This window comes from Punica granatum, chromosome 1, assembly GCF_007655135.1.
Source record: "Punica granatum isolate Tunisia-2019 chromosome 1, ASM765513v2, whole genome shotgun sequence".
Taxonomy (NCBI): domain Eukaryota; kingdom Viridiplantae; phylum Streptophyta; class Magnoliopsida; order Myrtales; family Lythraceae; genus Punica; species Punica granatum.
In genome coordinates, this window is record NC_045127.1 from 6,166,378 (window position 1) to 6,177,841 (window position 11,464).

The following is an 11,464-nucleotide window of genomic DNA, read 5'->3' on the forward strand; positions in this document are numbered from 1 at the left end:
AGCCTTCCATTAATTATTAGCATGATCGAGCACCACTGATACAGACCCTCCTCCAGCTCCCTGCAACAGCTTACTCAATTCTCCATCGTCCTCGTCCTCGTCCTCGTCCTCATTCTCCTTTTCGTCGTCGTCGTTCCGCAGAAAGAGAGAGAGACAGGGAGGTTGTAGTCTAGAGAAGAGTCATGGAGAATAACGGAAGCAAGTATGATGGAGTAGACGTAACGTTGGAAACGCCTAGGTACGAGGAGGGAGGGAAGCTAATGAACGGCGGGACCGAGACGCTGCTGAGGCTGGTCCCGATGGGACTGTGTGTGAGCGCCCTGGTGATCATGCTCAAGAACTCCCAGTCCAGCGACTACGGCTCCATCTCCTACTCCGACCTCGGCGCTTTCAGGTAACACCATACGTAACTGTACCGAACAGCCGTGACACTTCAATACTTTTGATCTATAGTTCATTAGTCTTGTGCATCATGGATGCTTTCGATCGGTTTGACCGAGCTATTAGTCCCGGATCACCCGTATGATCATAGCCTATATAGTTCCTAACGAGAAGCCAATGATTAATTTGGCGGTACATATTTGTATTGTGTTTAGGTATTTGGTGCATGCAAATGGGATATGTGCGGGGTACTCTCTGCTTTCAGCCATAATCATAGCCATGCCCCGCCCTTCCACCATGTCTCGAGCTTGGACCTTCTTCTTCCTCGATCAGGTGCTCACGTACGTGATCTTAGCAGCGGGAGCCGTCTCCGCCGAGGTCCTGTTTCTTGCATACAAGGGGGACGCAGCCATCACGTGGAGTGAAGCTTGCGGCTCATTCGGCGGGTTTTGCAGGAAAGCCACAGCCTCGGTGGCCATCACACTAGCGGCAGTAGCTTTCTATGCAGTCCTTTCGCTTATCTCCTCTTACAAGCTCTTCAGCAGATTCGATACCCCGGTCCCCATCCCACCTCCATCTTGCACCGGCAAGGGCATCGAAGCCCCCAACAACTTCTAGGGAGGGATCCAATTTTAACGATCTTCCGGAGTGCTTTGAAACCTTCGACTAAGTGTATCTTCGAGCCAAAATAATATGGTCAGCAGAACTATGGTTTTGTGGTATTCCAAAGTGTTTTCAAGAACCTGAATGTGTGACAATGTAATATATAATGGGCACTCAATGTGCCTAAACAGTGTGTTAAAAATGTAACGAAGGAGAACGCTAAATCTAAGATACAAGTTTGCCGTAACAATCGTCAAGATTTCTATTAACCTGTTCCATGCACTCACTGGTGTATATTTCCGAATCCTACTACCACGTTGAAGACAGTCACCAGGTATCTGATGTTTTCTTCTTCGACAAACATTTGATTGGTTGTAAGTCCTAAACAACAATGGAAGCAGTATCTGCTACCGAACAAGTTTGATGCATTTGAAAATGAAAGAGGAGATGAGCATAGTGAAGCATTGAGAGGCAACTATGAATTCAACTGATCGATGATCGGCATTTGTCACCCTAATGATCGGACGGGAATTTGGCAGTCCAGGGCAACCTTCTTTTCATCTAAGAACACATCTCCAAAAGCATTCTCAATAAACACAACCAAAAATATGAATGTCACACGAGGATATAATTTAACAGGCATCTGAAGAAAACATGGTATAAAGAAAAACCTCAGCAATAGCACGTTGTGATGAATATCTTCCTTTTCATACATTTCCAGAGTAAATGTTCACTACCACATAGAGCTGTTGGGCATACTTGAGCTCGAACATAATGAGAGAACTAGCAGCATAAGAAAAGTACATTATTTATCGTTCAAAACGGAAACTTCTCAATGAAAAACAAGTTCCCCACAATTGTCCTACCTCTGAATAACTTGAAGGTTTACTAAACAGCTAAATATTACGATAAAGGAAATAAATCAGCCTCAGACAAAGTGACTTATTATATCAGCTCCAGACTCCAGTTACCATACAATTTCGAGACTCCAGATCATAGGCGAATGGATTCTTCAGCCCGAACACCATAAGCGACGCTAGAAATTTTTCTGTATTGTGGTTTGGCCTGCAGATGAAAATGCCTTAATGAATCAATTTGGAAGTTGGAGCAACGGAAAATAAAGACCATCCTCTTGAAAATACAATTTCTTGTGCATAAGCTACCCGTTTATGGGGTCTTCAGTTCTGACCACGGCTTCTGCTGAAGGAATGGCAAGCCAAGAGATTTCTGCTCGGGGGAAGGCGGTCATCCTGTAAAAGACATAGTTCAAGGTAAAGGTTTGAATCTACACAGGTGAAAGGAAACTTCCAAATGAAAATATAATTAGAAAAAGGGAACAAACAGTCACAAGGACTTAGGCTCTCAAATTCTGGTAACGGAAAAAGATCGAAAAAGAAAGATTCTACACCAACAATCAAGAATCAAGAATAAAAGCTAAAGACTTTTAAGGACGAATGACCTTGTGTCGGGATGCAGCTGACTCAGACTCTACTGTTTGGATTGGAACATTTCCAAGGGTTTGGAAGGCATCCAATGCATCTAGAGTCAGTTGCCAGCCACAAAATGCCGCAGCACTGGCACCCGAACTGGAACTGGCACCATCACTTGTACTTCCTGCAGCAGCAACATTTCCATTTACCCAAGGACAGAAAGCATTGTGATGCTTGATAGGATCAAATTCCACTCCTTCGTCATAGTTGCTTTCACCAACTGGAGGCCCTGAAATTGCACATGACATGCTAAACATATGAATTCCCATGAAGGAAACGGATTAAGGAAAGCTAGAAGTTGGTCTTCGAGAAAGCTAGAAGTTGGTCTCAAAGTCACTCTTCTGAATATTGTTAGGTTAGGCCAATAGTTGTTTCCAAAAGGGTGTCAGCAAAATCATAAGTAGACAGATCACAAGCAGAGACTTGAAGTCAACTGCTGAAAACGGCAGACAGGTAATACCAAGCAATAAATTCGACAACTTGCCCGCTTTCAACTGAACATGAATGCATTCATATTTCAAGGACCCATGCAAAATCATTTGATACTAATTATTTTCTGGGATAGATGACGGTTAGCTAATAGCCTAGTGGACATGTAATCAGGACCTATGAAGCTTTTCTACTATTTTAATTGATAATGAGCCTGCCTTGTCATTTTGTATCATTCCATTTTAGTCCAGTGCATCTGTGAAGTGTTGACTGTTAAGAGGCAGGCTTTACAACGCATCTGTAGCTTAAGACAGAAACAAGGAGCGCATAAACGCTGATGATTACCTATACCATTAGTAGTGTCGTAACCGGACTCGAGGAAACAGCCTTCATGAGTAGGTGATGCCTTTTGAGCTTGAGAAACTTCGTCTTTAGAAGCTTCGTACCCAGAAAATACAATGGCATTACAAGAAAGAGATGGATGGGCTACGGTATCTTGGACAGACAAATTCATGTTGCGGGTCTTTTCACCGCTTTCAATGGATTCAGCCTTGGCAGAACCAACTATTTTCGACCCACTATCTGCCCTCCCCATCGACTGAGAGACCACATCTTGACTATCACCATGAGGATCCTCTCGATCCATTTCCTCAGGGACAAAATCGTCCGTATTCCCAACCTCCGGAGCAAACTCACCAGTTTGTCCCTGATTCTCAATAACCTCAGCTATGGGCTCAGCATCCCCAACAACACTATCACTTCTGTGGACTGAAGCATCAGTCCCATGAATTTCTGCTTCATAACTAGCACCCATTCCAACACTTCCTCCACTAATGCCAAAACTAATCCCATCCCTTACTTGTGTTGTTAAAGCCTCAGTATTGACAACTTCCTCGCCATCAATTGTGCTGCTAACTCCTGCTTCTCCAAGTCTTGCTGCAACTGGTTGGAAACAAGCACTCTGCTGTGCTTGGTTGCTATAGTTCAAATCTGATGCATCATTCAAGTCAGGATTTGCATATGTTGAGGCAGAAGGAAAATTTACGTCATCTGTGTCGACTGGAAAATTTTCAACACTTTCCAGTGAATCATCATCTGCACTATGACAAAATGTGTCCATAGCAATGACAGAAGACACATGTGTTGAATCTCTTGTATATGGAAAACCGACAAGTTGGTCATTTCCCTGATCAAAAGCATCGCCTCTATTTACATCTGCTTCCATCTCGAAAGCCATCGGCCGGCTAGGACCAGCATCTGATGAATCCCTCCTATATGAGGAATGATATGCTTCGAGGGCATCAGAACTCCGAGCACGCTTTGAAGGGCCAGCAGAGTACTGTCTACTGTCATTCACTTCATCACCATCCCGATCAATAACAGTACCCTCAAAACTATCAGCTTGGTGCATCCTCAGATGTGGCCTGTCCACAGTGCTCCCGCCTTCATCTGCACTCCGTTTACGGGTGCCTGGGCCTCTTGATTCATAGGAAGCTGCACGATCCCCAACTTCACTGCCAGAAGGCTGCCCAACTTTTAAATCTCTTCCCAAATCAGCATCTCGTTGCTGTTGTGATAAAGCTGTCATATTTAACTGTGTTGAGGATAACCCACCAGCCATTGTCAAATTCAAATCCACACCCGTATGTGCCGCAAACCTTCTTTTGCCAGGGGTAGCAGCCTCATCATGGTCATCAGCTCGATCTTTATCCACACCATCAGTACCTATCCATCCACTAATTCCACTGGCTGCACTAATCCCACGCGTCAATGGTAATTTTTTGCCAGTTTCAGGAAGATCAATCCCATTCTGGGCAAAGCGCGCAGGACGAGAAACAGTGGAAAAGTCCCAGATTCTGACAGTGGCACCGCACAAGCTACAATCAAGCAAAGGTGACCTGGATTCACATTTGAACTCCGAACCTGGTGCCTCATCCTGACCACAATCTTTATTGGCTGAAGATGAGAATGCCTTCCGACTTGGGCCAGGATCCTGCAAGCGGCTTTGATTTTTGACAGGACCAGAGGAGTATCCATTGCGAGCTGATTGAGCAGAATGCTCTTCACAATCTTGAATATCAGGGAGCCATCTTGATTCCCATCCACAAAGACTTATAAGCTTTTGTGCCTATCAAATGGAAAGAGAATATAACAATGGCATCAATATATTCAGAGTACCGAAGGAGAATTAAATATCAATCCTCACACACTGACAGGCTATCTTACACGAAAGTATGCGGTAAGACTTTCATCCCAAAGAGGCTCCACTCCAGCTACATATTCAGCTTTAAAGCCCAGCTCCCCAGTTACATAGGTTTGTGAATTAGACAAAAGACGTTCAATTTGAGGTCCTCGTGACACTTGCATCTGCTCAACCACAACTGCAGATACAACTGGTAGGACCGAAAACTGCAAAAGGCCATCACACCGGTCCTTATAACCACCAATTAGCGCTGATAGAGGAGCAGGAGGAAACTGCACCAAACTTTCAGGGCAGCTATTTTCCCTCCAAGGACAACCAACTCTGTGGCCTCCATCCAGCAGCTCGGCAAAGTCTTCATCGGCAGCATCAGCTTCATGAAAGTACAACAAATGAGAAACGTGACACAGGAAGCATTCACTTCTACTTTTTAGAGCTTGAGACATGGTAAAAGATGCAAAAGATTGCGATCAAACTGATAATCAGAAAACATGGGGTCAATGAGATTTGAAGTTTTAGAAGTAAAACAAAGTTGAATGTATAAGCAGATTACAATCAGAACATATTATCTTTGGGTTGGAAACTTATTTATTTATTTATTTATTCACCATTTCTGATGTTTCAATTTAATAAATGGCTAGAGCACTCTCATGACCGTCCAGACCATAATCAGTTCATTGGGCCCATAACAAGTATGTACAGATCCAAAAGGCTTCTAATGGCTAGAGAATGGATCTCAACCTAAAGGCAGGACAGGTCCTTGAAATACATGAATACCCAGCACCTTAGTCAACATGACTGTTCGTCTTTATTAGCATTATTTCTCCTTCACATTGCTCTGAAGAGAAAGGGCAATCCAGACCAAGTTATCAGGATAATCCCTTTGTGATAAGTCCTATAAACTGAGATCCTCAATCAAGAAAATGCACTGGCTAAGATGTGGGCAATTCTCAACATGCAGCTGGGAAACACCATTACTATTTATAAGAGCTACACAAAAACCAGGAAGGCACATTGGATATAAAGCTTTACCTTCAGATGGTGCCTTGGAATTGTATCTGAGGCTTGCGCCGCATGATTCACACTCAATCTTATCCCAATCAACATTTATCCAACCTCTTCGAGCGCATGCTAAGGAACTTGCTCTCTACACAAAGAATTGAAAGAAAGAATTTGCTTCAGATTTTTTTTTTCCTCTTTAAGTTGCAAACCATCTGAAGCCACTTCAATTCCAATGAAACAATGAGGTGGTTCCTAGAATGAAAATTTAATTTCCCATTAATCGTGTCTTTGCACAGTCAATCTCTTGGTTCCATGTAGTCATGTAAGATCAAACAATTAATATATACAGTAATTTATAGTGAATTGAGGAGTAAAAGGGCTGATAACAACTATATGCTTGTCAGTGGACTGCAAGTTCAGATAGTTAGAACCTTCGGCTTCGCAAACCAATTCGAAGGACTGAATGTGGCGAGGCGTCTCAACAAATCTCCCCTCTCCCAGGGTCTACATGAAGCTTGAAAAGATCCAACAGTAGAACTAGCAGCATTTGTGCTCGTGGATGGCCTTGGGGGATGTGGGCCAACACCCGATACAGAACCAGCCTTTGAGGGCTGGCCATGCCCCAGCCATTCCACACTCCCAGCATTTACCAGAACAGCAGGAGATGATGCCCCAGCAGAACTGCCAGAGGTAAACAGTTTATCAGAGAAGGAAAACTGCATTAACTTTTGCCACCTATCTAATTCTGACTGGCAACCACTTTGTACAATTCGGTGCACAGACTACTCTTCTCTCATCATTCGGATATATAAGAAAACTTTATCATCGGTTAAACACAACAAACTAGCATTTATAATTGAGCAGTGGATGTCAGTTCCAGAGACAACATATGGCTCTGACAATTATGACTCGCGACATATAGTTTCCCGGGCACGCAAGCAATCAATTCCATCTGCCAAATTTTTTCCGCTAAACAAGAAAGGCACCAACTCTTGCTCAACAAGCATTAATATATACAATCTACTTTGCCTACAGTACCAGGAATAAGTTCCAGCAAAGAACATTATTCCGGAGAATTCAATGAGTTATGTGAAATCGAGCCAAAATGAACACGGAGCTGCATGATAATGACCAAACTCAAACAGCTCTCACAAAACAATGCCTCAATGAATAGAACTCATCCGGAAGTACACAAAGATGAGACACAAATGACTGCGTAACCTCCACAAACTCGCATAAACATGAGCTCTCGATGCAAATTATAGCATGACAAGAAGCAATTGCGACATGCACGGAAGCAATTCGAGTAAGGACCGACATTTCGCCAGCACCAATGGCCTACGCTACAACAATCAAATAAAAGGAGCACTGAGCTTCAGGATCAGCAACAAAACTCAATCCGCTGATGAGCAAGCAGAAACCGCTGCAATTAAGACCAGGAAACCACATAATGCCCGGGGCAGCTCCGTTCACTCGCAGGAGCAGGAGCTCGAACAGCATCATGCGGAGCGATTAACAGCTCTGCGTGCCCTAGAACGTGAAACGGAGGAAGACAGGGAAGAGAGAGATAGAGACAGGAAGAGCTCACCTGGCCGCAGGGGACGATCTGGCGAGAGTGAAGGCGTCGTTGTTGGTTCCGCCGGAGCTGATGTCTTCTTCCTTCATCCTCTTCTTCCTCTTCCTCCTCCTCAGCTCGCCCTCACTTCTCTTATTCGCGTGTCCTCTTCTCTCTCTCTCTCTCTCTCTGCTATCAGGGAGAGAATGTGATTGCCGAATTTACTATTGTGCCCTTGAGCGGTCGTGACGTCATGAACGGACCGTTCACACGGAAACCGATGACAATTGGGCTGGATTGGAGTGAGTGCGAATTAGAAAAGGACGAGATAGAAAATGTGAGCAAAGGGCAAATAGAGGAAGAAGAAATTCATTTATTTATGGATTTATTACACTATATAACCTAACGTTGACGGATATTTTTAAATCTATTTCAATGTCATTTTTTTGCTTGAGGTATTCCAACGTTGCTATTTTTGTTTTACCATCTAGCCCCTGGGGATAGATTGTGACATCAAACTAGTAACGTTGGGATATATCAGGTAAAAAAATAACGTTGGGCTAAAACTAAGAAATCCTTCAAACTTTAAACTATATAGTACAATTAACCCATTATTTATTTACTTTTACAAGACCATGACCATGACATTATTAAAGAGAAATGAAAAGTTTATATACGTACCAATACTTTGATTGATGATAGAGGGTATAGCGCGGTAACATATGTCATCGCTTGATAATTAAGATGTTTCAAATTCGATATTCGGTGAGACTATCAATCCCGAGACTTATTTATTGGGAGAGAGAATAACATTTAAAGCTCAATTTCTCGGAATTACGAGAATAATGTCTCTCGCGATTTTATCAAAGATAATATAGTCAATAGGTTTCAAGAGGTTACAAATTCGATAATTAGAGGGCCTTACCCATGCCCCTTTATTAGCTATTAGAATTTTTATTTTACGTACTAGATTTATGAATTTTCCTTCTAATTGAAAAAATAAAAATCTATATATATATTAAAAATTTACATTAACGATAAATATAAATAAATTTAACTTTTTTTATTTCAAATAATGACTTGTCTCACTATATTACATTTGTTTTTATTATAATTTAATACATATATTCTTTTAGTTTACAACTATTTATAATACCTTATCGTTGTTATATAAAATGTCTATCTCAATCAATCATAAATTGGCTCATATAATTACATCACCGATATATTCTCTGGTCACGTTGCGAAATATGAATTATGATTATATTTCATAAATATTTTTCTCTGTCCCAAGCAAGATTCCCACTTCCAGCTTGGAAACAAAAAACAACTTGCTAATCGAGAAAATTTTGATTATATCATATGTTTTCTCTTCTTTTTTTTTTTACGTTTCTTGATATAATTTTTTTTTTCAATCCAGTGACCTCAACCGTAGAACAAAACTACATCTTACCTCGAATACCCTAACTCCGTAATGAAAGCCTGAAAGCCTAGGTCTGTAGGTCACCACTGGTCAAGTTGGTTCAAGTATATCAAAATTAACAACTCTTGCTCAATAAAAAAACTATTTTATTTAGTAGGGATTTTTATCTAAAATGGCTCATGGTTTACTCGTTTTGTCAAATTTATCATATGCTTTTTTTATCAAATCTATCACTTTTTGCATCAAATCTATCACGGTGTTATCTTTTCCGTCAACATCTAACGGTCATACTGACGTGGTACGTGGAGAGATAGCGGGCCACAGGCGCCACATGGGCGCAGCCATTAAATGTCAACGGAAAAGATAACTCCGTGATAGATTTGATGCAAAAAGTAAACCATGGGATATATTTGACAAAACGGATAAATAATTGGCCATTTTAGGTAAATTTTCCTATTTAGTACACATAATGTTGAAAAATTTTGAATGTCGACTATTTAAATTTATTAGATAAAGACGTAATTCACTATTCGTGTTACTTAAAGGATTGGGATTGTAAAACCGTAATTTAGTAGATAGACTATTAATTCGTAACTTGTCGATTTCGTAATCACAAAAGCAGTTAAGTCTATTACTAGATAAAGGGATCAAGGTACCGAGTGTAAGCGTGCCTTCGAAGTTGGAGTGGAAATCAAGGATTATAGCAATATAAGCGATTGGACGGACTTATATTCATTCTAAAAATTTGAACTGATAAGTTGGTAATTCAATCATTTTAGGAAAATGATGTTTCCTCCGAAAGTGAAGAACTCTAAATCCTACGAACGTCTCACATTTAAAGAATGCCTCTCATCTTGTCTCTAAGTATAACCTTGCCCCCACTGAGGCATTCAAAGCTTCCGAATTCAGAGGAAATAGCACTGCTCTTCATTTTATATGTCCTAAATCTTTCTATCTATTTTTTCGATGTGGCATAACAACTTTCAATACTCTTTCCATATCACAGCATTTGGTTTTGACACTTCTCTACATGTGGTACATAGACTTGAATCGAAGTAATTACAAACTGAAGTCATACTAAAGGGAAGATAATTGACCATGGAGAATAATTGGTTGTGAGTTTAATGCTCGGACCAGGATTAACATAAGGCGCACTTTAGCTACACTTAGATTGGACCTGGTGTGGTAAAAGCCAAGAGTGTGGAAATCGTGTTAATAACTTCAAATGCAAAAGAATAAGTCCGCTTCGCAGTCAACTATTCTCTCTCATCCCAAAGAAGAAATCCACCTCATAAAAATAAGGTTGACTAGGGAAGAAACCTGCCTTATTGAGGGCGGATTTTTAACTTCACCCGACACGTGTTAAAAAAAAATCAATATCATTATATCATACATTGCTACATGAGAACAAATGTCTAAAGTTGTTCTATTACACATCAGAAAATCAAAAAAAGAATCTTGAATATGTAAGATGGTTGGGTCTATCGTCTTATCGACTTAAATTTTTGGAATGAAGATAAACCTATTTTAATAGGACCCAATAAAAAAATAGAAATGAGTAATATAACAAGTGTGATGGAACTTTTGAGCTATAAGCATTTTAACTTGATTATAACGCAACCACCAGCACGTGTGGTCTAGTGGTTAAGTATCAAGCGCTCCACTTGAATATCACGAGTTCGAACCTCACTGAGGATGTAGAGCTCGCCACTATGTGGGTATATTATGGGATGACGGTGGCCGGCCCATAATACTTGATCCAGTGGGCCTTGGACTTAATTCACTAGTGTGTTAGTGGGGCTGCGATGACCAAATTGGGCTAAATCTCAACGAGTTATGGCGAAAGGAACATTTTATGCCAGTTAGGTTTCCATTAGTTGGGGTAGCCACAACAGGCTAATAACTTGATCTAGCCTTTTACCCATAAAAAAAAACTTGATTATAACGCCCTGCCAGATTGTCAAATTCAAGAGTTTACATAAACTCAATAGAGGCCTTATAAATTCGAAACGTAAACTCGTATCATAAACTCATAGTCTATGTATCATATATTTCTAGCTAAAATTAATCAGTTTCAATATAAAATAAATATATTTTAATAAGACCCAAAATATATGATTGCAGTATTTCCACAATAAAATGCGTAGTTTGAAGTCCAACTTTAACCGATAATTATATACATACACTTTTATAATTAAAAAAATACAGGAAAATATAGATCTCAATTTAAATGCGCATCAAACTCATGATCTAATTTAAAGAAGAAAGTAGAAGTTAAAAAGTTTCAACGGGATAAGAGACGAAGAAGATAAAAGAGAGCCAAATAAAAGAAACAAAGAGAAGTTCCACGATTTTAATGAAAAATATTTTGAATATTAAAA

The 11,464-nt window shown here is 40.5% G+C and overlaps 2 protein-coding genes across 4 annotated transcripts; one reads left to right on the plus strand and one right to left on the minus strand.

Moving 5' to 3' along the window:
• Nucleotides 1-15: 15 nt before the first annotated feature.
• Nucleotides 16-1,234, plus strand: LOC116192526 (CASP-like protein 2A1). The gene is made up of 2 exons (XM_031521099.1): nt 16-394; nt 597-1,234. The coding sequence occupies exons 1-2, from the start codon at nt 183-185 to the stop codon at nt 997-999; spliced, it is 615 nt and encodes a 204-aa protein (XP_031376959.1). The 5' UTR covers nt 16-182; the 3' UTR covers nt 1,000-1,234.
• Nucleotides 1,235-1,644: 410 nt separating this feature from the next.
• Nucleotides 1,645-7,852, minus strand: LOC116192523. Of its 3 annotated transcripts, none has more exons than XM_031521094.1 (8): nt 7,694-7,852; nt 6,537-6,786; nt 6,136-6,250; nt 5,130-5,476; nt 3,255-5,031; nt 2,444-2,703; nt 2,148-2,234; nt 1,645-2,049 (listed from the first exon to the last, which is right to left on the minus strand). In XM_031521094.1, exons 1-7 carry the CDS (start codon nt 7,768-7,770, stop codon nt 2,163-2,165), a joined length of 2,898 nt encoding a protein of 965 aa, XP_031376954.1. In that variant the 5' UTR covers nt 7,771-7,852; the 3' UTR covers nt 1,645-2,049; nt 2,148-2,162. The 3 variants fall into 3 exon arrangements, with proteins under 3 accessions (XP_031376954.1, XP_031376952.1, XP_031376953.1); XM_031521092.1 differs by having other exon boundaries at nt 3,249-5,031; XM_031521093.1 differs by having other exon boundaries at nt 2,127-2,234; nt 3,249-5,031.
• Between the last annotated feature and the right edge of the window lie 3,612 nt (nt 7,853-11,464).

What these genes read in the sequence shown, in the direction of transcription:
- LOC116192526 (XM_031521099.1), top strand. Translation starts at nt 183, where the DNA reads ATGGAGAATAACGGAAGCAAGTATGATGGAGTAGACGTAACGTTGGAA. An exon ending in TCCGACCTCGGCGCTTTCAG is followed by an intron (nt 395 to 596) that starts GTAACACCATAC and finishes TATTGTGTTTAG; the next exon opens with GTATTTGGTGCATGCAAATG.
- LOC116192523 (XM_031521092.1), bottom strand. Translation starts at nt 7,770, where the DNA reads ATGAAGGAAGAAGACATCAGCTCCGGCGGAACCAACAACGACGCCTTC. An exon ending in AGATCGTCCCCTGCGGCCAG is followed by an intron (nt 6,787 to 7,693) that starts GTGAGCTCTTCC and finishes TACCTCTGGCAG; the next exon opens with TTCTGCTGGGGCATCATCTC. An exon ending in TTCCAAGGCACCATCTGAAG is followed by an intron (nt 5,477 to 6,135) that starts GTAAAGCTTTAT and finishes ACTTTCATGAAG; the next exon opens with CTGATGCTGCCGATGAAGAC.